This window comes from Diabrotica virgifera, chromosome 4 (genome assembly GCF_917563875.1).
Source record: "Diabrotica virgifera virgifera chromosome 4, PGI_DIABVI_V3a".
Taxonomy (NCBI): Eukaryota; Metazoa; Arthropoda; class Insecta; order Coleoptera; family Chrysomelidae; genus Diabrotica; species Diabrotica virgifera.
In genome coordinates this window covers 223975868-224001804 of record NC_065446.1, presented here as the reverse complement: position 1 = coordinate 224001804, position 25937 = coordinate 223975868, and the positions used below count along the sequence as shown (strand labels likewise).

Here is a 25937-nt window from a genome sequence, read left to right as displayed (position 1 = left end):
GTAGTTGTGCACTTAAAACAGGGTAAAAAAGTTAATTTTTTTGGAAAAAGTTATTCAAAAAGTTTATAAGGAAAGATTTACGACACTTTTGCACAATTATTTATTACTAATAAATGCATTTTTTATTCGCTTTTTTGAAACCAAGTTGAAAATATAGTTCATGCTCTTCCATTTGACACCTGTGGAATGGTTCTAACGTCATTTTTTTCTGACTTATGTTAGTGCAAAAAAAAATGCTCACTGAGATAAACAATTCGAATAAAATTTAAACAATTGAATGAATCGCTTTGAAATTTTTCTCACATATTAAGCACCAAAGAACCCTCATTTGACAAAAATTTCAAACCTGTACACTAACTTTTACAGCAGTTATTGCGAAAATAATTTTTTTTGCAATTCCGACCTTTTTTCGCAATTATATTAACAGTAAATGAGTATATCAAACTTTGTAATATGTCATTTTAAAGCTTTTTCCATAATCTCAAAGATATTTGTACTAAAAAAATCATAAGTTTCACTGTTTTCCATTGATTTGAAAAAAAAGGGAAAAATGCCATTTTTTGACAGTTAATTGTTTATAAATAAAAATGGCCTCCAGATCTTACGCAGGAAATAGTTACAATTTGTTCCTATAGGTATTACTTGTCGAAAAAACGCTTCAGTACCCTGGCTGCTCGAGTGTCACGAAGAGGGTATATTTTTGTCTTATTACCCTGGCCTACTTCCCTATGTTTTTCGCTCAGGTGGCTGTGAATCCAATATTAACTTCGGTAGGCGATGGTTTGTCATTCGCTGTATATGTCGGTACCAAATAAACTGTTTTAGCTGTATTTCTTCTAGGATGGTGGTTGTTCTATTCATGATTTGTAGTATTGTTTCATGTGTTACATGTATCATTCTGAATACACCAGCTGATCTGGATTAAAATTCCATCTCCAGAACAAGGAGTTCTTGTTCCGCTCTTTTAGTGAGTTACCAGGCTTCGCTCCACAAAGCACAACGCATTTACAACGCACAAGAACAGAGTTAATGTAAAAAAAATCATAGATGCCTGAATTCTCCATATGCCACACATTGTCCATGGGGTAATATAATGGAGGGGGTTGAAGTTGACAAGTGGCATATCCATATGGTTAAAGGATGTCCCATTTGGAATAAAAATCGAATAAAAATCGTGAAAAGGAACAAAATGCACAATTTTGACGCTTGTCAAAATTTTCAATGTATTGTAAATGCAATAATTTTTTTCGAATCCTGAGAAAACTAATAAGTGTTTCTGAAAAATTTTAACGCAGCATGAAAGATTATTTTATTCCCGAGGGCCGAAAGCCCATTAGAATGAATATAAAGTTTCATTTGAATGAGATGTTTGAAATTAAAAATCAGACTAAATTTCCTCTTAGTTTTTCACCCCTCTAACTTATTAAAATAAACATTGTAGCAGTTTTCAGGGACTTTCGGCCCTCGGTAATAACGTAATATTTCATTCTGAGTATACATTTTTCAAAAATACTTAATAGTTTTCTGAGGATTAAAAAAAAATTAATCCCATTTAAAGAGCATTGAAGCCGAAAGTTCGTACAATCGTACAATGTACCCATCCCCTTAAATTAATCGTTTGTTTTACCGTCTTAAAGCCAAGAGAAACTTTAAGTATTAGAGTACTTTACAGTTTAATAATCCAGGGTAAGAAATGCTTAAAAACTAAAGAAAAAAAAAGTTATGCGATAAAATAACCGTTGACCTACCCAAAACGGGTGCATATGGCCGGTAATAGAAACTTGCAATTGATGAAAGCGATTCATCTGTGGAAGATATAAATAAACGGACCAGTTTTCGTTTTTCTTAATAAAAGCGTTCTGGAGGTATTTAAAAAAACTATTTACAAGACGCCATGTTCAAAGAGCTCTAGCTCCCTTAGGAAGAATGGAACAGTGGGACCCACATGTCCGAAGATCAAACCGGTCACACTCCGTAATGGAGTGGTACCTATCTGACCCACAAGCTATACCACCACCCCTCCCCATTGCAGGACATACCGAATGGGGAGGCGTTGTACTTAACATTACTTTTAATACCCTGGGTAATGAGAAATCCTCTGTATTATTCCATGTGGATAAGCCACCTGATTTTAGGGGTAGCTAGAAGAGCTTTTCCCCCTAGAAGGTGAATTGGGTTATATTTCCTTAAAATTATCTGAGGAATCTCCCGTCTTAGTTTACCAGGAGAGTTTCTGAACACCTTGTATAGTTCCCAACAGAGTTCATTTTACGTCTAATCACGCCCGAGGCACTACACAATTTTCGGGCCCCTAAATATAATTTAATACTAAGGGCCGGTTGTTCGAACGCTAATCAAGAAGTTGATTATACTCAATCATTTATTGTAATCAATTTTCTTGATGTGAATCAAATCGCGACATGAAAAATACATGTAAAACACTAATCAGTTATTGATTGTAGGTAAAACAGTAATTAAAATATAGCCGCAGCTCTTAAATTATTAAAAATTGCTTATTATTATTATTGATTTGTAAGTAAAAACAAGAAATTAACATCAGAAACAGTTTAATTATGTTTTATTTTAAATTAAAACCAAAATAATAAAATAAATCAGTCAACATAACCTCAAAATGCGACATCTGTCAGAAGTACGCTTAATCAAATATAATTCTAATTAAATATTTGATAATGATCAGTTTTGATTAGCGTTCGAACAACCGGCCCTGATAGTAATAACTGCTAGTTATATAATTAAATGTATTAATTATATTATTTAATAGAAATACAGGGTGTAACGAAAATATAGGTCATAAATTTAATCACATATTCTGGGACCAAAAATAGTTTGATTGAACCTAACTTACCTTAGTACAAATGTGAATATAAAAAAGTTACAACCCTTTGAATTTACAAAATGAAAATCGATGTTTTCCAATATATCGAAAAATATTAAAGATTTTTTATTGAAAATGGACATATGGCATTCTTATGACAGTAGCATCTTAAGAAAAAATTATAGTGAAATTTGGACACCCTATAAACATTTTATGGGGGTTTAGTTCCTTTAAACCCCCCCAAACTTTTGTGTACGTTCCAATTAAATTATTATTGTAGTACCGTTACTTAAAGACAATATTTTTAAAACTTTTTTGGCTCTTAGTACTTTTTCGAAAAGTCAGTTTTTATCGAAATATTTTGAATATTTTGTCAAATCCACCACATATTTGTATATGGTTAAGTACGATTATGGAGACTTGTAATAATATGAAAAATGTATGATTTACATTTTTAGGTATATTTTGAACCGTATTAAAAAAGAAGCCATATCTCGATAAAAGGTGCCTTCTCGAAAAAATACAAAGAGGCAAAAAAGTTTTAAAAACACTATATTTAATTAATGGTACCGCAGCAATATTTTAATTGGAACGTACACAAACATTTAGGGGGTTTAAAAGAACAAAACCCCCATAAAATTTGTACATATGTAAATATATTAAAAAATAAGCCTCAACTCGATAAAAATGCCTTATCGAAAAAATACTAGGAGGCAAAAAATTTTAGGAATATTAAATTAAAGTAATGGTACCACAATAATAATTTAATTAAGACGTACACAAAAGCTTAAGGGAACAAAACCCCATAAAATTTTTATGGGGTGCACAAATTTCACTATAATTTTTCTTTAAGATTCTTCTGCCATAATAATGCCACATATCCATTTTCAATAAAAAATCCCTAATAGTTTTCGATATATTCGAAAAAATCGATTTTCATTTTGTAATTTCAAAGGGCTATAACTTTTTTTATGTACATATTTGTACTAAGGTAAGTTAGGTTCATTCGAACTATTTTTGGTCCCAGAATATGTGATTTAATTTATGACCTGTATTTTTGCTACACCCTGTATATTTGCACTAAAAATTTAAATTTTTGGTAGTAATAAATAAAATTTATATTTTGACAAAACTACAATTTGGTGATCTTTCCGGGCCCCATTAAAATGCGGGCCCGAGGCAGGTGCTTCACGGGCCTGTGGTAAAATAGGCCCTGGTTCCCAATCATGAATAATGTTTATCTGGTTTCTTTAGGTGCCTTGTTATTTTTTGTTCATTGTGCTTCTATAAATTTATATTTCATGTTATTGCTCTGTCCGTTCAGCAAAATTAACAGGTAATATTATTATCTAATAGTAAGAATAACAAGGCGAGACAAATAAACTGTTTCAGTAAAAAATCTATTAGTTCAAATATAGAATTTATTTTAATCATCAAAAGCCGTCTGAGTGCGTGAGAGAAACCGTTACAAAACGTTAACATGACACCACGTTCCCATTGGCCTTTCTCACTATAATAATAATTATCTCCACTTTTACTTTCAGTGACAGTTTTCGTTATAGTATTCATTGAATATATAACTAGCACAAATATTTTGATTTGTGTGTAGCTATCATCCATAAGAGAAATTCTTCTCGTAATTTTATATGCTAATTATTCATAATATGTCCAGAAGAAATGTTTTATTTGTTAATGCTTCATTGAAATTATTATTATCCATAGTATTTTCATTAGAAAAAAGACATGTCTTTGGAAAACAATAATCGTATTTCAGGTATATTATCTGAAATAATATAAACATTAAAACGTAATAACTAATTTTAAACATAAAGTAACTTATTTCTATGATTGTAATGTTTTGTGTCACTAAATACGACAAACTGAAGGGCGGTAGGATTCACATTTGATAGTTCAAAAGAATAAAGTTTAAAGTACACTGTTGGGGACTTAACCTGGCAAGATATCTAATAAGTTCCTTGAGTGGACCTCGATAAGCAAAAGCTCTATGTTTTCTGCAGTGGTACGGTGAGCAAAAGTTCTTAAAATAGTGCAAAAATGTAATATTTTAAGAAATTTTATCTTCCTGTTAAAATAAATGTATTTTTAATGGATTTGAAGGTAATAATTTAATAAAACACGTTTAAACATTTAAAATGCAGATTTTTGATTGATTTTTAATAATTTTTTCCCCAGAAAACTGTAGAAAACCCAAAATTTCTTAAATGTTTATAACTATTGTAAAAAATGAAGTAACACCATTGAGTGTTATAGTGTTAAAAATGTGGTTAAAATTTATTAAAAAAAGTCATTCAATTTGTTTATCTCAAACCAATTTGATTTGCAATAACATAAGTCAGAAAACTGTCACTTTAAAGCACTGGGTGCTTTATGCCACTCTAGCCCTGCGGGCTCTCGTGTCTATTGCCAGACAACAAATTTTCGAAAAACTGTCGCATTATTTTCAGTAGTAATTGCACAAGAGCTCTAAAATTATATATTAATTTTAGAGATCGAGTGCAATTTGTTGTGATTATTTCATGAATTAAACTGTTCAAAACCAAAATTTTATTGTAATTTATTTATGTAAGTACAAAATACTACAATTAAACACACAGTTGTTATAAATATTTCATGGTTGAAAGTCATCATTTTTATAATTTTTAAAACATTAATTGTCATTAATGTCACTGAATGTATTTTTTTGTAGCAACGAAGGGCATCTGACGTAATAAACTTGACGACGGGAAATTATCAAAAATTATCGATTTAATTTAGATTTCTGTAGCTTTTTATTGGTCAGAATTTCCTATGAATGAAATAATCAATTTATTCTCACTCTCTTGTAATATTATACCCGATAATTTTTGATAATTTCCCGTCGTCAAGTATATTACGTCAGATGCTTTTCGTTACTATGAAAAAATACATTCAGTGACATTAATGACAAATAATGTTTTAAAAATTATAAAAGTGATGACTTTCAACCGTCAAAAATATTTATAACAACTGTGTGTTTAATTGTACTAATTTGTACTTACATAAATAAACCACAATAAAATTTTGGTTTTGAACAGTTTTATTTATGAAATAATCGCAACAAATTGCACTCGATCTCTAAAATTAATATAGAATTTTAGAGCTCTTGTGCAATTAATACTGATAATTTTTTCACTAACTATGAATTCAGTGATTGTAATAATTTATCTACTGTACAACAAAAACTAATAATCAATCGAGAAAAGAAGAAAAGTGATAAAGTCATTTTTTAATAATATATTGTTACTATGAAACGCTTAAAATTTTGAACATCTTCAACAACAAAATACTTCGATCACTGAATATATCCTGGTATATTCTCTGCTTGGATCTTCCATAAATAATAAACAATAAATAACTTTTTGTTAAGTTCACGTTGTAAATCAATTATTTATTAAATACACTACCAATATTATATAATCAACAACTCAAAATATTCCGGGTGCCATGTTAAATATCTAAAATTGCCACTGTCTGACTGACAATATGCTGACAATATTCTATTCGACTGAGCGCGTTGTATGACAAAGATAGATTTGGAAAATACTCGTATTACCACAAACATTGTGTTCATTTTTTTCGAATCATGAAAAAACCAATAAATATTTATGAAAAATTTAAACGCAGAATGAAAAACTAAATTATTACCGAGGGCCGAATGTCCCTTAAAATAAATAAAAAGTTTATTTTGAATGAGATATTTGAAATTAAAAATCACATTAAATTTTCTCTTAGTTTCTCACCCCTGTAACTTATTAAAATAAACAATATAGAAGTTCTCAGGGAATTTCAGCCCTCGCTAATAACGTAATCTTTCATTCTGCGTTTAAATTTTTCAAAAATACTTATTAGTTTTCTCAGGATTCGAAGAAAATGAATCCCATTTGAATAGCATTGGAGCAGAAACTACGTACCCATCCCCTTAACATTAATATTAATAGTATAATTTGCGCAATTTGAAAAATGAATTTCTTGCACTGCAGTTTTACCATTTTCCATGGTTAAGGCGGAATGAGTAGAAATAACTGAATTTTCAGTAGAAGTTAAAGCCACAATATCTCCAAAACTTTCGTAAACAATTAAGCCAACAATGGTTGCTAAGGTCCGTAATATACGACGCAATTTAAAACTATCTCCTTTTATTGTATTAAAGGTTTTTAAAAAGGCTTTTTAAAATTCAATTTCAACTGTATTATTGAATGTTTAACACGTTTGTAGAAAAAATATTGTATGATATACGTGTTAAAAGTACATTTGTAAGGCACTCATGTGAATTGCAGAATTCGCTTCGCTCCTTCTACAAACCTTCACATGCGTGCCTTAAAATTGTACTTTTAACACGTATCATAAATAATTATTTTGCTATTGCCCAGGAAGAAATGATTTTTATTTTCAAAAAAGGATCCTCTGTTGTTTCGTTTGTTGTTTTAAAATAAAATATGTATATATTTTATTTATATTTGTTTGTTGTGCATTAGAGATTTTTCATTAAATTTATAAATAAGCTCTACTTTGCTAAATCACAATATCCTAGAGCATAATAGCTGAATTTTAAACGATCTAATTACCAAAAATACGCATATTCAAAGTAATTTGGTGTTCAGGTATGTGCAGCATGGCAGAGTAGGTTCTGCTACCAAATATGAACTTCCATTCCATTTATTTTGCAATTACCGGTAGCCGCATATGCCACAGCGTTTATGGGCCTATATTTCGTTAAAGCATCATTTCCATGCATAATACACTGGAAAACTGATACTATTTCATAAAAAGTTGTTTGTTATTAAAAATAACAACATTTATAGAAGTTACTTAATACGTGTTAATTATTTGGACTTGTCAGTGTTTAAGCATAAAACACAAACGTCTTCTTCTTCTTCTTCCTTCTTGTATGTAAGCTTTAAAGCCTCTTTCTTCTTCATTCAATAATACCCTCCTAAATTGTTTAAGTTATCGCACCATCTTTTTCTTGGTCTGACAATACTTCTTCGTCCATTTGGTGACTTATCTCGTGCTATTCGTACTATCCTATCCTCTGCCATTCTACTAATGTGTTCGTTCCACTCCTGATTCCGTTTTGTCACCCATCCATTTATGTCTTCTACATTGCATGACCTTCTTATGTTTTCGCTTCTCTCCCTATTCAACAGACTTTTCCCTGATATTCGTCGGAGTATTTTCATCTCTGTTGTTTCTAGTCGTCGTCTCGTTTTAGATGTGTCAGGTCTTGCCTCCGTCGTGTATGTCAATATAGGCCTAATTGCTGTTTTATAGATTCTTGCTTTTGTGTCTTGTTTTAGGCGTTTGTTCTTCCAGATTGTGTCATTAAGAGATCCCGCAGCTTTACTTGCTTTTAAGCATTGTTGTCGTCCTTCCTCTTCAACATCTCCGTATCTGTTTATATCTACCTATTCTCAGATATCTAAACCTTGCTTCCTGCTTTATTATTTTCCCATCAATTTCGATTTTACATCGTAGTGGGTATTTAGATTTTGTCATACATTTTGTTTTTTCTGCTGACATTGTCATATTGTATTTCTTGGCACAAACACAAACGTTAAAAACAAAAAAATCTGTAAGTATTTTCTTTCAGATTTCCATGTACTACATTACTGTTGTTTCAAATATAGACTCACAGACAAAAATATTACATATTTTATTTTTGAAGTATATCTTTTTCCTTATAAAAAATTTTGTAATTTTTATTGCCAAATAAGTTGAACTGGACTATCGTACGTATATTTATTTTCAATAAACTTGCATATTGCAGAGTCACAACTAATTTGTAGAGAAATTAATGAAATAGTCTGATTTTTCTTATAACGTTTAATTAGAAAAACAAACAATAACGACAATAGAACAATTTTTTACGGCAACATTGTAACTATTTAGTACCTAGTATTTCCTCCTCTAGCTCTAATGATTGCCTGCATCTTTCTAGGCATGCTCCGCAGAATATCTTGGATGGTTTCTTGGGGAAGTCGATTCCATTATTCCTGTGCAGCATTTCTTAATTCTGCAATTGAGTTTGGTGCTGGATTTCTTGCTCGTATACGTCTTTTTAGGATGTACCATATATGTTCTATGGGATTTGCATCAGGGCTCATTGGTGGCCAGTCTAGAGCCTCAACCCCAACATCTTCAAAATATTGTATGACTGTTCCTGCGGTATGTGCACGGGCATTATCATGCATTAGCACAAAGTTATCATACCCAATGAAGCCGGCATAAGGAAAAACATGCTCTTCAAGGATGTGCCGTATGTAACAGTCAGCATTCATTCTAATATTCACCTCAATAAGCTCCGTACGACTCTCCCAACTAATGCCACCCCACAGCGTTAGGGAACCGCCACCAAAACTGATATTTTGTACAAGGTTACATTCTGAGAAACGTTCCCCAGACCTTCTTTATACTCGATCACGTCCATCTGGCTTCCATAATTGTATCCTCGTTTCATCTGTGAAAATAACTCTTCTCCATTGATGTTCGTTTCAGTTAACGTGGGCTCTTGAAAAGTGCAACCTTTGAGTTTTATGTCGTGGTAGAAGAAGTGGAACTCTGGCAGGCCGTTTTGGATTCAAACCAACCTCTTTAAGTCTTCGAGTCACAGTTTTGACACTTACATTAACTTTTTTTGTGATAGTAATTCATTTTTGAGATAAGGAGCTGTGTACGATTTCGCAAAGATTTAAGTCTTAAATATTGGTCATCTCTTGGCGTTGCACATCTTTTTCGTCCTTGAGCAGGTCGCCGTTTGTATTCCCCATCTCATTGTATCGCTTTACTTTACGAGAAACAGTCGACTAATGGATATTTGCTATCCACGCAATATTTTCTTGTTTGTAACCCTCATTTCTTAAAGCAACAATTCTAGCACACACCAGCTCGCTTAAATGTGGCATATCAGCAAGGAAACTGCAGAATCGAAAAATAAAAATGTCCAACTGACATGTTATTCTTACTGACATTTTTACAAAACAAGAATTGTCAAGTCGCCAAAGCACACTTTACATACTATGCAATGTTTGTTAATTTGTTACATTATTGCATATTCGGTTCTAAAGGCTATTTTTAACCATTTATTTATCTCTAATAAATTAAAACACATCAAATAAATAAATAAATAGATAAATAAATAAATAAATAAATACTTAACATTACAAATTTAAAAAATAAACAAATAATAACGATTGAAAATAAAATATGCAATATTTTTTCCGTGAGTATATTTGGGTGGAGCTTTTGGACAATACCATACATTTATTTTAGAGGACCTGAACGCGAAATTTCGAAAAGGAAAAAGACATAATTAGGTGGGAGAATATCATCATTATCTTTATACGTTTGCAGTCCACTGCTGAAGTATTCTATTTGATTTCTCTGATGGATGTATATTTAACGTTGACCTCTCCATGGCTCTCTGTGACACTTGTATCTTATTTATTACTTTTCTGGTAAGGGTCAACGTTTCTGCTCCATACGTGAGGACTGGGAGTACACATTGATCAAAGACCTTTCTCTTGACGCAAATGGAAATATCTGATCTGAAGACTTCCCTCAGTTATCCATAAGCTGGCCATGTTACTAATAGATGCCTGTTTAACTCTGATTGTGTCTTCCTAATTTAATCTCGTGGCCCAGATATTTATAGGTACACATACTTGTTCAATTTCATGACCATTAGTTGAAATATTATTGCTAGTAGAAGGTTGGTGATGGATTGTGTTTTGGAAAATTTAATTTTAAGGCCAACTCGTACACAACAGGTCTGAAAGTCTTGACGAAATTGGCTACTCGGTCTGCAATAAGGACTATGTCGACTGAATACCTCGAGTTGTTAAGAAACTCCCCATTTATGTTGACTTCAATATTTTCCCAACTATTGTTTCTCATAGCACTCTGTAATAGAGCAGTGAATTGTTTAAAATATATGGTGTGCAGTATCATAGTACATTCTCATTACAGCCATTGAGCTACTATAATATATTCTTAAGAAGAGTTGTGTACCTATGATCAATACTGCCCTCTGTAAGAGCTCTCAATATGGAGCTATGCTGGACTGACTGAAATGCTTTCTCAGGCTAATATATATATTAATATGTATAGCTTGTTATATTCTATAATTTTCCCAATGTTCTAATATTACATTCTTAACGTGGTTGTACGTTGTACTCCTCGGCCCCTTTCACCTCGTAGTAAAATCTTTTTAATATTTTTGCCCATCTTCCAATCATTCTTAATAAGTTACAATTAAGAAGCTGTACGTGTTTGACTGTCTTTTTAAAAACTCATCATTCACATACGCAATTTATCAGAAGATCCGCACCAAAACCCAACTAAGAAGGATTAGAAAAAGGCATACGAAGGATGCTCAAAAGACAAACAACTGCTAATGACCGATTTACGGCAAAAAAAGGTGTGCACAGTACGGACAGGTAAAGCAAATGGCTAAAAACTAAATAATAAAATTAAAAACACAACCTAAAGGAGCCTAAATGAAGACATCAGAAAAATGCTCAGAAAAGATATAGCTGTTAATGACAATATATTATAATAATTGATGGATTCGACCGTTACTTGATGGAAGTTCATTTTATCTCACAATAAAACACTGAAAAACGTTTGTTTTTCTATACTTCCACAAAACTTATTACAACTATGTTATTACTACAGCTTTTTCGGCAAAGTGCCTTTCTCAAGTGATATATTTTACAATGTGTTTGCCTTTTTAAGTCTTTAACTGAAGAGGTTGAGGAGTGAGAAAGGCACTTGAGAAAGGCACTTTGCCGAAACAGCTGTAGTAATAACATAGCTGTAATAAAATTTGTGGAAGTATAGAAAAACAAACGTTTTTCAGTGTTTTATTGTGAGACAATATATTATGACTATAACAACTAAATGGTGCGAACATGTTAACCCTTTAACGGACAAAACTATTTTTTTTTTGTAAAACTATACTTTTGAATAGTAAAAATAGTTCATTATGCATCATTAGTACGACAAAAAATGTTTAAAAAAATTTTTCCTGTGCCAGAAGGGCTGGAAAGGGTGGTATATATAGCTACCAGTGTGCATTTTGACAAACAACTAATACTTAGTGGGCAATGGTATATATAGCGACCGGTAAAAACAATTACAAAAATTTATAAAAAAATAGTTTATACTATTACTAAATACAGGAATATTTTAAATTTATCATCTAAGAACTTTCTATCTACTATGGTAGGGTGCAAAGCAGTCTTTGCATAGAGCAACGTTAAAAACTTGACAAATCAAATTGCTGCGTTTGTTTCTTCTTAGATGAAGCACAAAGGCCACAGTGCCTATAAGTTACTTTGGTGGGTAAGTGTGAACCAGCATTCAAAGTTGAGTTTGATGGAGGTCCAGAATATTTTCTTAAAGTAAAAGTACTACCTAATCAAATTATCAGCTAGTTCAATGTAATGCTAGGAACTGTAATGCAGTCATAGGCTTAGCACTTGAGTTTTTTTTTTCAGAGTTTCCTTATATAAAATATAGCTGTTTACTATTGCTGCGTCTAAAAGGTAGTAAAATATTTTTACTCACTAACGTCTTAATTTCCATGCGATGGAGTAGTTAGCATGATATTGATCGAATAGATCTAGTCCACCCATGTATTTGTTATAATCCGCTATTTACTGAGGACATGGTACATAATCTCTATTTCCGGTTTTGTTTGTTCTCAAAACCTGAGTTTTTTGTTGAAAATTATCTAGATTGCTGACAACACTAACACATTTTACGCCTCAATCTTTCCACTTTTAGACAGATATTTCCCCAGAACTAACCGATTCTGACTGATTTTGGGAAAGCTCTTCTTTGAGATAGATATTTCTTCTTCTCTGATTTATCAACACTTAATATTTGTTTTGGAAAATATTTTCTTGTTTGCCTTACAGTGCCACAAGCAAAAGTTTTCTTTTCCAGTAGTTTGTGCATCAGTGGTATTGAATTCTTCTGGGTAGTGCAGAGGTTTGATTCTTTGTCGATTGGCTTACTCGAATTAATGTCAACATTGATGCTTGAAGACTCAGTAAAATCAAATGATTCGAAAAGAAGATTGGGGTCGTTTTTCTTGAACAACACAACAGATTGATTTGAAGGAACGGGAGCTTCTTCCGCATTCTCATCTTTATCGGCAGGAGTTAGGGAATTTGTTGCTTGAGGTAAAGTTAACAGTTGTTCATCCTCGTCGTCTTCATCATAAAAAATGTTTTTAAGAAATAACCTAGCCAGCTTGTTGTGTTTGAAACCAAATCCGTCATCTGGATCAAAGTCAGGATCTTGATCCGAATCACCAAAATCTTCGTTTCCGCTAGAATTATTTTTTTCTTTCTTGTAAGAGTACATTGGCACACCCTTTTCAAGAGCTGTACTGAAGTACTGGAACATGTCGGCTGGCTGTCGATACTAATAGTCGAGGGTTGTGACGGAGTTCTGGAAATTGAGCTTGTCTCAGGGAAATTGTCATCGCCATCCTCATCGCCATCAAATTCGGAAAGACAATACTCTTCATCACTTAGATGGTCTACTATAGACTGGAGTTCAGCTCCTGTAAGCGGCCGATTTCTAGACATCTAAAAAACATAGGAATAATGTACTGGAAAAATCTAACCAAACCTAAAAAATGTACTAGAAAAATTGTAATGAAAAATAGGCCTAATAAATAATTTAAAGTCTTATAGAACCTTGTCTAGCAAATCAATACTAAATTTTGCTTTAATGTCTCCGTAAAAAAATTAGTATTGTACCTAAACTATGATCTCGAGATTTTGTTGGATTAGTATGTGAAAAAATAACCTCTTATTTAGTACAATCCTCAAAATTATTAAAAATATTTTTCTATCGCTAATGTCAAACAACAAGATTTTTATAGAAATTTGTTGCCACAATATTGTTTAATAACTGGCATAAGTTTCAAAACTAAGAAATAAAAATTGTTTGTACACCGAGATAAAAAAAAACAATGAATTTTGGGGTTAGAATTCTCATAAAACATATTTATTTTTGCAATAACTATTCCAGTGATTTTAAAGAGTTATCTGCTAGTTAAAAATAATAAAAAAAGTACACTTGACACTTACCTACAATTTTTGTCCAAGTAGTTTATTCCAAATGACACTTGTGCAAAAAACAAAAATAAAATTGAACGATTTTTTACATAGACTGTTGCAGATAGGCGCGCTGGTAGCTTATCATACCAGTTTTGTGAAAAGCACGTCGTTACCACGCCGCATACAGGTTTTCGGTATTCACACCTACCAGCAAGCATTCAGTGTATCGACTGCGCCAATAAGGATTGTTTTCAATGCAATGCTGATGACAAAATAAGCCGTAATAGCTTATGGTATACATAGCTACCAGAGAGCGTTAAAGGGTTAAGAAAATATGTGAAGCCAGAATACCAAAATTAATAATAAAATAGAGACAGATAAGAAGAAGGAAAAGAGGACGCCAAAAGGATCCATTATTTCGGGTGTTTTTATCAAGTTATATAATATTTTTTTATTTAGCTTAATGCCTCGACAACTAATGGCCATTTTTATGGTACAGTAGATTCTTCCAGTCAGGTACCTAGTGTAATGTATAGTGTGTTATGTATGTCTTTTTGCAAAGACACGCTTCCGAGCGTCTGCGGTCCCTCCGGTGAGTACCGATCCCACAAGGATAGAAGCTATTTTCATTTATTAATTATTAATAAATGAAAAATTCTCCACCCGTGTGAGATTCAAACTCCCGACTTTTAGGTCCAAAGGTAGGCGTTCTTACACTGAACCACAGAGGGGGTAATATATTTATTTGAAATATACTTACTACTGCTTTTGCGTGGTTTGAATTCGTAAAAGTTTTCCATCCCAAATGTTTCTTATATATATAATATTCACGTGAATTTATTTTTTAAAGAAAATAGTACTAGAATACAATAACTTTTAAGTGTTTTAAGCTGCTTTTTGTAAAATTATTTATTAGTATTAATTATGTACCGCTTACCTGAACTCAAGCATAACTTCATGAGATGTGAAATTTGTTTTTAATAATTATTTACCATTTTATACGCAACTACCGGCCTAATTCTCTTTACTGTATATTTTCCCAAGCATCTGCTGCTATATACATTATATTTTCACTTTCATTAAGTAACGGTCGATTTTAATTCCTCCAGTTCTTGTAGAATTGAACAGCTATAAATAAAATACTTAAACCATTTACATCTCGTTAACAACTTAATAGCTATTAGAAAAAAAGTACTTAGATAAAAATTGTGAAAGTATCTACATGGATATTAACATACCAACAATAAAAAATGGGCAAAGTAATAGGTAAAAATCGTTTAGTCACTTTTCATAGTGATTTTAATTTATACCGGGTGTTTAATTAATAGAGATACTTAGACCACCTACGGCGAGTCCTTTGTATAATCCCTATAAGAACCTGGTCTTTGGCGTTTCTGGGGTAGCTGCATATCTGCTAGAATCAGCACGGGCTCTAAATTTAAGCTCTTCTTGCCGTTTAGAACGTTTAATCCTTTAGTTACCTTGTGGTCCCACAAAAAGCCACAAGTTTCTTGCAAGTAACTTCTTCATTTGTATTAAGGCCGAAACCAGGAAGTGCCACTTTTGATAGGCCAGTGCCGGGCACTTACAGTGAACAAGTGAGGAGGATTCCTTCTACTCATCACATAGACGGCATCGTGGACAATCCGCTAATCCAATCCTTAAAGTGTAGCGGTCGTCTTGGTCTACAGTGACACGTAAGCATACTGACCACCAGAGAGCACCTACTACGGTTAAGAAGGAGAAATTAAGCTGTAAGACTTTTGTATGAAGCTTAGCCTGTCTTATAGTTCCACAACTGGATTAGGACTCCTGGAGTCTCCACAAAAGGACCTCTTTGAGACTACTTCGACTGACACTGAAGGTGACTTCAATCATAGGTTCGGGTCCCACAGGCCGAGAGGATAAGTCCCATCTTTATCAGTGTGTCCGTTCCCTTCCACACCTGTGAGTCCAATAACCATCTAAAGTTGATCTTATTAGTTACTGCAACGTTAGCCAGTAATTTTGCACCCACGAACCAGCTTAGAGCTGACTGTGGCCGCTTCCAAAGCCCTTAGCACTGCTTGACTGTAACAGCAGATGGAGATGGTGCTGTCTGAGCAAGCCCTGTCTATTATCTTCTAAAGAGACACCACGATCGCAAAGATCTCGAACTGAAACTTTGAAAGACTATTCCATGAGAGCCGAGAGCCTGGCTAGGCTCAAATCCGGTTATTTACAATATGTTGGCAATACTTACTTTTCATTAGTTTAATAAACATAGTTCATTTGTTTCTGTTTTGAGGAATATTACTTTTAATAGGTACAATTTTTTACTATATGTATAAAGTAACCAGAATATACGATGTTGTGTCAGCTATGCATAATTTTTTGTCATTAAATATGTTTCATACGTTTACCATAGTTACAACATAATATAATTAATCTAACGCAGTGTTACCTATGACGATTTAATCCGTTTGGGCCATTAATTAATGGAAGTAACCGAATACATTTTTAATGACATCCTACTAACGTAAATAAATAGGTTTAGGATTAAATTCATATCTTCTGAAAGACGACGCGAAAAGCATAAAGCAAAATTCTGTATATAAGTTTACCCGTGCAGAAAAACCCACTTTCCGCTTTGCCGAACAGCAAAAAGTAAAAAACGTTCCCTCTGCGACAAATGTGAATTTTCTGTTTCTACTGACATTTGTAGGAGTGTCTCTCTAAATAGGGAATCTGTATAACACCAACCTCAATGTGAACGTTTAAGGGTCTAATAAAACTAAACGCGAACGATATTCTAATTGGGCATTTTGTGTTTGCACTGAAACCGAAAATAAGAAAGAGAGGAATGGTCAGTGGATTTGTGCAGGAAAACGGTACAGTCTGTTTGGTATATAAAATAAAAAAAGCTAATCATGTAATAGATATACGTACTGATTTAAAAATAAGGATATTGTTTTTATAGATACTCTTATTAAAAGATAAAGTATTTCTGGACACATTTAAAATAATTTGTAAAGCAATTCTTTCACTTCAAACTAGTTTTAAACAGTAGCTGTATTATGTATAAACAGTATTAGCAGTGTAGCATTTTAGTCTGAGCTAGAGACGAGAAATCATCGTCATAAGTAATATGGAGTTTGGCATGTGAAATGTGTCTATTGTATGTTGATAATTATGACCCCTTTCAGGCTGACACCTCAGTGGATACACGGAGTAGAAATAAGGGATGAAAGGGGAAAGTTAACGGAGTCATTAAAGGTTTTCACCTCCTATTTTGTTAAACCTTCATCGATTTACATGAAAATTGGTGAGTAGTTTGAGCATACCTCAAGAAATAAAACTGATATGGTGCCAACGTGCGCTTTTACCCTGGGGGTGGATGCCACCCCTTCTCACAGGTGAAAACTATTTTATTAAAAATAACCCCACTAATCGATAGAGGGACAAATTTTAAGCAAAATTTATTACCCCTAATTATTAAAATAAATCAATACTTTTTGAGTTATTAAAGATCAAAGATTTGAATTTTTCGTGAAATAAATGCATGATGTAAAACGGTTTTTCGTAAATAATTCAAAAACTGTAAGTTTTATCAAAATCGTTATGATTACCAAAATTGAAGATAATAAAAAATAAAAGAGATTTCTTATTCGAAAAACCTTTGAGAATTAATAAAAAGTGAGTTATAGGTGATGGAATGTTTTTTTTTTCGGCTAGTACCCACATCTATGTATTTAAGCTCAAATAACGGGAAAACGGTGCATTTTATAAAATATATTTACTGAACACTTGTCAAAGTACTTAGAAATATGTATCAAATGAGCTCCCGGAAAAGTTGATACCATTTAACATTATGCTACAAACATTTTTCAAAGTTTAGGCTCCAAAAATTTGGAGCTTAATTATTATATTATTTATATAAGTTTTTAAAATTGTTTTAAGACAATTATATAAAATATAGCAAAAATGTGTTTGAATATTATATCAAATGTGCCCATTATTGGACACCCTCAGTTTCTGTACATATTCAGTTTATACAGGGGCGGTTCTAGACCAAAAAAAGTGGGGGGCAAGGGAACACAACCGGTGAATAAACAAGATAACGTGCCTTTTTAACGAAAATTATAGTACAAAAGTGCTGTAAAAACTGTAGGGGGGGCAGCTGCCCCCCTGCCCCTGGCTAGAACCGCCATTAAGTTACAAAACCGCAATTAAATATCAAAATAATATAAAAATAATATTTTAGTAACATACATATTATTGCAAAAATATATTACTTCATATAAACTGTAAAAGAATTGAAATATCAAATAAATAAATATTACTTATTAATTTTAATGTAAGCAATGTTAAATGGCAGGTTACAAATTTTTGGTGCTGTCTACCCAATGATTTATGTATTATGTATATTATATTGTATAATATACAGTGTGTCTACTTAAGTTGGACACACATATTACGGGACACTTTTTTATTTTTAATTTTACGAAATAAAGTTATAATTCATAAAAAGTTCTGCATCGTCTAAAACCTACGATTCAATCATCAGATAGCAAATTTTATCTATATTATAGGAGGTATTTTAAAAAATATGAATTTCGCTCAAGATTAAAGTACCTTTTTTTACACTGTTGTAAATTATTGTTACTACGAAAAATTGTTTGGAATTAAAAACTGTGTTATAATATATGCAATAGTTGTTATTATTATAATTAAATAATTAATAATTATTATAATAATGTAACTGTTATCTACATTCTTCTAATAAAAAGAAAATATTTAATTTTTTTCTCAAATTAGAGATATCTACCAATCATCATTTTCATTTATAACTCTTTTATTATTAATTTTACGAACAAAAATTATTCTTCATAAAAAGATCTGCACGGTCTAAAATCCAAGATGCAATCATAAACATAAGATTATATAAAATTGTATCGATTTTAGTCGATGTGTAAAAAATGTGAATTTCGCTCAAGAAATTCGCTCAGTAAAGTGCCTTTATAGCTCACAAGATTTAAATAGTAGGATATAATTGCACATTAAACATAATTTTTATTTCTAAACAACTTTTCATAATAGCAATTTTCAATATTAGGAATTTAAATACATAAAAAACAAAGTTTTCGTTATAATAATGCTCGCAAATTTAACTTGTTATATTTAAATTGTAATAAAACGAACTTGATAATAAATTATAATAATAACTTCATTCCCGAAATTTTAAAAATTATTCTGTTAACAAATTTCAAAATAAATATATAAATAGCGTATGTTTTAATTTTCACTTTTTCCTAAAAACTCGAAAGGGTTCTCTTATTTCCATCATCACTTGCTTAGGTTTGATGTTATAAACTTCATCTGGAGCTCACTTGATAGGTATTCTTGAGTACTTTGACAAGTGTTCAGTAAATATATTTTATAAAATGCACCGTTTTCCCGTTATTTGAGCTTGAATACTTAGATTTGGGTACTAGCCGAAAAAAATATACATTCCATCACCTATACCTCACTTTTTTTTAATTCTCAAAGGTTTTTCGAATAATAAATCTCGTTTATTTTTTATTATCTTCAATTTTGGTAATCATAATTATTTTGATAAAACTTACAGTTTTTGAATTATTCACGAAAAACCGCTTTACATCATGCATTTATGTCACGAAAAATTCAAATTTTTGATCTTTAATAACTCAAAAAGTATTGATTTATTTTAATAATTAGAAGTAACAAATTTTGCTTAAAATTTGTCCCTCTATCGATTAATGGGGTTATTTTTGATAAAATAGTTTTTACCCCCGAGAAGGGGTGCCATCCACCCCCCAATGAGTAGTTATGCCCTAACTACTCACCAATTTTCATGCAAATCGATGGAGATTTAACAAAATAGAAGGTGAAAACATTTAATGACTGCACCAACTTTCCCATTTCATCCCTTATTGCTACTTCCTGTATCCACTGAGGTGTCAGCCTGAAAGGGGTCAATATAGACACATTTCACATGCCAAACTCCATATTACTTATGACGATGATTTCTCGCCTCTAGCTCTCCGTCTATTTGGAATAGACAGTTGTATATGACTTCGATAACATGGGGTAACATATCCGAATTTTTTTCAACAAAAACATCTGACTATTTTGTTCAATGTGTTGCTATACCCGAATAACTCTCTTGCTTCTTGATACTAGAGCTATTTTTAAAAAATACACGTTAGATATTATTTGTCTTGAACTAGATATAGATTCATTTTACACCAATTTTCTTTCTTTTAAAAGACTAAGTTTTTCAACCTAATAAAAATATTTGTAAATTAAATATTTTTAAAAGATTTTTAATTGAAAAACTTTATTGGCCCATTTCCTGGTGACAACCTCCAAGGCTTCTACAATATGCAAGCACATGGATGCTGCAGTGAAGACTAAAGGGAAGGAATTCTACACTATGCAATTCACAACCCCCGTCTGCAGCATGGTAAAGTTCCAACGGAAATGGACCTAGTTACTCTATAGGAGTAATACTAATATAAAAATAAAAATGTATACCATTTTTGTTCATTCAGTTGCGGTCCGAAACCAAAACTGTCTTAATTTTTACTCAGATCAGAGAGTGCAGCCAGCACTCTTATCGACGATTTCACCTCTTGTTAGAGGTTCATCAGAGACTGCATAGGCTGCTTTTCTCTGGCCCAGGTAAAAATTTTCGACATATCCACCTCCCACCGCAACTGACGAGATGGTAGTAGGTGCCTAGCGGCATTTGCTAAATATTAGGTTGAAAAACTTAGTCTTTTATTTAGAAGATGCCGCTAGGCACCTACTACCATCTCGTCAGTTGCGGTGGGAGGTGGATATGTCGAAAATTTTTACCTGGGCCAGAGAAAAGCAGCCTATGCAGTCTCTGATGAACCTCTAACAAGAGGTGAAATCGTCGATAAGAGTGCTGGCTGCACTCTCTGATCTGAGTAAAAATTAAGACAGTTTTGGTTTCGGACCGCAACTGAATGAATAAAAATGGTATACATTATTATTTTTATATTAGTATTACTCCTATAGAGTAACTAGGTCCATTTCCGTTGGAACTTTACCATGCTGCAGACGGGGGTTGTGAATTGCATAGTGGAGAATTCCTTCCCTTTAGTCTTCACTGCAGCATCCATGTGCTTGCATATTGTAGAAGCCTTGGAGGTTGTCACCAGGAAATGGGCCAATAAAGTTTTTCAATAAAAATCTTTTAAAAATATTTAATTTACAAATATTTTTATTAGGTTGAAAAACTTAGTCTTTTATTTAGCAGATGCCGCTAGGCACCTACTACCATCTCGTCAGTGGCGGTGGGAGGTGGATATGTCGAAAATTTTTACCTGGGCCAGAGAAAAGCAGCCTATGCAGTCTCTGATGAACCTCTAAGGCTACGGCTCCACGGGCGAGAAATTGACGCTAGCAGTAGCCGTAAAGCGAACTTAAGGTTCCGCGGAACGAAATGGGAATAGCCGAACTGAACCGACTACGCACAAGTCCTGTAGTCGGTTCAGTTCGGCTATTCCCATTCCGTTCCGCGGAACGTTAAGTTCGTTTTACGGCTACTGCTAGCGTCAATTTCTCGCCCGTGGAGCCGTAGCCTAACAAGAGGTGAAATCGTCGATAAGAGTGCTGGCTGCACTCTCTGATCTGATTAAAAATTAAGACAATTTTGGTTTCGCTCCGCAACTGAATGAATAAAAATGGTATTAATTTTATTTTCTTCCTTTTGTTTACTCTATACTCCACCCATTATAGAGCCGATAAGTCCATCTAATTGCTAGGTAAATATACCGGTAATAGAATCATCATCATTATCATGCAGTCTGTAGTGTCCACTGATAAACATGCCTTCCTCAGTAATTTACAGCTCTGCCGTTTTTATTCTGCATGAATCTAGTTTCTTGTTACTCTCGTAATGTCATCTATCCACCGTATTGTAGGTATATTTCTACTTCTATTTGCATCGAACCTAGGACGTCACTCCATCTTTCATTTATTCCACAACGTCGTTCATTCTCGCGTCGTGTTTCTAGCCAGAGTCCACTTCATGTATGCTATTCTTTCTACAGCATTGTTTGCAAAAACTTAATGTGCACTGATTCTACGCGAAAAATGAATCAGAAGGGCCCAAAGAGGGCGGCAATCGTTCCGATGTGAGAGTAGATGCTATGATAATGATGATATTGAAAAAGGTAAAACTTTTTTTATTTATTATTTTAAGTATATTATTAGATAAACTGTTGTTTCTCCACGACCATCGAACTGCTTTCTTAACGAGATTATTTTCCTGATTTAGCCTTTCAGATGATTATGAGTTCCCAATTATTCTGATGTGATTTAAACAACACTTTTAGACCAAACGAAGAGACCATTAATGAAACAAACCTGTAATATTCGGACAATGTAAAGGAAGTAGAAAATAGCTGAAATTGTTGCATTTAGTTAAAATGAGATTATATCGAATAAAATAAAATCTGAAAATTGTTTTGAAAAAATTGCTATATATAAATGTCTTAATTTCTTTTGTTTTCTTACGCAAAATATTTATTGGGCATATCAGTTTGGTTTATTGGATTTTGTCACTGTAGTAACATTTCTTTTACAAAAACTCTTATATTCTCTTCGCATAATATTTATAATCAGTGGATATTTTTGGAGATTTATGTTTAAGACTCTCAAATAGGAAAAAGCCCTCGAAAAAGGAAAAAAATCCTAAGAAAACTGATAATTGCTTTTCGCCGGTATAAATTTTGTTTTCTCTTTCACTTCCTGGGGTTGATGATCACATATTTGTCTTTTTGAGGGCCACGAGCTAAAGAAGCTATTATTTTTTCTGTGGGGCGTCTTAGAGATTTAGTCTGGTCTGGTGTTTTACTAAATGGAAGATTTTCGTACAAAACTTCCGTGGAAAATATAGTAATTAGAGTTCTAAAAGATATTAAACAATTCGTTAATCCGATTAATAATTATTTTCAACAGCTGGTGTATTATTAGACCTATTTGATTTATTTCTACATTTCATTAAAATTAGCATTACCGACTCTAATAATTAGAGTTAAAAAGATATTTATAACGAAAACATATTTTATACCAATATATTGTTCTCTAACAAATTTTTAAAAATAATTTTAGTTTGGGAATAATACTTGTCACTAAAGTCCAGATTATAAGCATTTTGCTTTTTTTGCTTATTTTTAGTAGAAATGCTTATTTTAAAGATATGTTGCGTATCTTTGTTTATTTTTCCTCTTATGATAAACTATAGTGGAATTTCATGTTACTTCCTATTTTAATCAAAATTCTATGAAATATAAAGAGCTATAAAACTGTAATAATTCAATAAACCATAAGAATTTTAATCCCTTAGACTTAGGAGATAAATGGGAAAACCCATCGTTATACCTGTTAACCATGTAATAAATTAATATTTGTCTGCAGACAGCCCAAATTTTTTACATTGTTGTAAATTAGTACCGGTCTAAATAGTCTAAATAGTCTAAATAGTCTAATAAAATAGTCTAAATTTAAATACGCACCAATCACATCTGCAGATGTTGAAAGAACTTTTCTACGTACAAATATATTATTCAGATAAAAGACATAGCTTTTTACAAGAAAATTTTGAAAAACATATTATTGGTAATTGTTTTTATGCTAATGGCCATGAATAAAAAATATATTAATATGTCAATTTTTTTTTCGATTTTTTGTTATTATTAATATTATAGCTTAACACTTTGGTAATTTTTTATTTATTGTTAATAATACGATAATTAAAAATAAATGTAATTTAATGTTAATGTCCTTTATTCATATTTATATCATTATATTCATATTTAGTTACACGTTTTTTTCTTAAACCTTGGTTATTTCATAAAAACTTTGCTTATTTTTGCGCCATTTTTTGCTTATATAAGTGCTTATTTTGACCTTTCTGTCATGCTTATAATCCGGACTTTACTTATCACCGACAAACATTTTTTCAGGTACCTATTTTTCTACTGGCTTTAGCTGTACAAACAAGCTTAGCGGGAGTCATTTCCGATCAGAACTACAACAACCAACAAAACTACGATCAGGAAAAGCAAGAAACTTTTAACCATCAAGAACATTCTGATTACGGATCCAATGATATAGGGGACCATGAAGCTCAAATAAGTCAACAAGCCACAGGAGGCGAACACGGAGGAGGTAAATACACATAATATTAAGACTTCTTTTCTATGCCAACTTTTTTTTTCAATTTTATTATGGTTTCCATCAACAGCTAATGGTAGTAAAGGAACGATTATTATGTATGTTCCTGATACGACGATTATTCCTAATGCATTTTTGATATTGCTCGTACTATTGGTAATATAGATAAGCAATTGGATTATGTTTATTTTACTCGTACTATTACTCGTATTGCTCGTACTATTGGCAATATAAATAAGCAATTGGATTATGTTTATTTTACTCGAGGATTTTGAGACGCATTTAAAACCTTAGCAATTTTTTATGATATACAGAGTGAAACAAAAAAACGCTACAACATAATAAGAATATATATAGAACATCTTTGCTTTTTTTAAATTCGCACTTTTTAAAAGTCTTTGAATACCAACTAAAACTACTTAAGTTCAAAATCACTTCTTGGGAAACATTGAAAAATTTTCATGACATAATAACTATGTTTTTTAGCACCAATGTAACCCATTCTAAAAGTTTTGCTTTAAATGTTCTGTCAGTAATGTAGTTCTATTTACAATGTATTTGTTATAGTAATAATAATAAAAATTATTTTTTAGGTGATTATGGTGGTGACCACGGTGGATATGGCGATCAACAAGGCTGGACAGGATACTCTGGCGAAGCAGGCCACGACGGTGGAGCTCAACAAAGCCATGCATCTTTGGAAAACCTTGGAAACCTTGGCAGCCTTATATCCCATGGTATTAACTTAGGAGGACACGATGCTGGTCATGAGGGTGGCCATGATATAGGAGGTGCAGATCTACACCCCCAAGTCGAAGTCCAACATGATCACATCCCAACTCACACTATCGAAAAAACAAAAGAAGTACCAGTAACCGTAGTCAAGAAAATCGGAGTGCCAGTACCTCACCCAGTCGGCGTTCCCACACCACAAATCATTAAAGTACCCGTTCCACAACCTTATGCAGTACATGTTCCAGTACCACATCCAATTGCAGTACCAATTTACAAACTGGTACCACAAGAAATTGAGAAGAGGGTACCCATTCATGTAGAAAAATTAGTTCCAGTTTACGTAGAAAAACCAGTGAAAATCGAAATTGAGAAACACCATGTAGAGTACTACGATAAACCTTACCCCGTTCATGTTCCTGTATACAAGCATGTTTTGCACACGAGTGGCCACAAAAAATGGTAAAGACTGTTTTTAGTCTACGACTGATGAATATAATGTAGGTTTTAATTTGCTTAACTAGTTCTATGAATGCCATTTCAGAATTTAAAAATCTGAACTTGTTATTGTTTTTTGTTATTATTTTGTTATTTTTTTATTAAACAGATTATTAAAAAATTTAAAAGTGTCTCCATTAATATTTTTAGATTATTCATATAAAAAAATAGCTTAGCATAACCTGATAATATATCACGGATAAAGCTAAAGCAACATAGATAAAAAAGAACTTCCAATAATTAAATAAACAATAAGAGATTTTTGCGAGTAAATAGTAAAATAATTTAAAATTATGTCGGCATAGCTCGCAATAAAATATACCTATGTACGTATACATATGAATGAAAAAGGCAGCCAATATGAGAACAATAAGATGGTGACATTGGTCTAGACAGAAAAGTGTATAGATCCATCAAAGGAATAACTAAATTAAATTTAGTTGTAATAAATATAGACAACATTCGTGCAAATGGTAAATATACGGTTATGAATATAGTCTCTAATATTCAGGAAATGATGGAAGACTTTATATTAATCTTGTCAG

At 32.3% G+C, this 25937-nt stretch overlaps 1 protein-coding gene across 2 annotated transcripts in view; it reads left to right on the top strand.

Annotated features, from left to right (window-relative positions):
- The window catches only part of LOC114332394 (uncharacterized), a 32557-nt gene extending 7034 nt beyond the window's left edge, over positions 1–25523 (top strand). For both annotated transcript variants that reach the window (XM_028282191.2, XM_028282192.2), the window contains exons 2-3: positions 23952–24156; positions 24756–25523. In XM_028282191.2, the coding sequence (XP_028137992.2) occupies positions 23952–24156; positions 24756–25360 (810 nt within the window). In that variant the 3' untranslated portion in view covers positions 25361–25523. The remainder of the gene's footprint in view (positions 1–23951; positions 24157–24755) is intronic.
- The last annotated feature ends 414 nt before the right edge of the window (positions 25524–25937 follow it).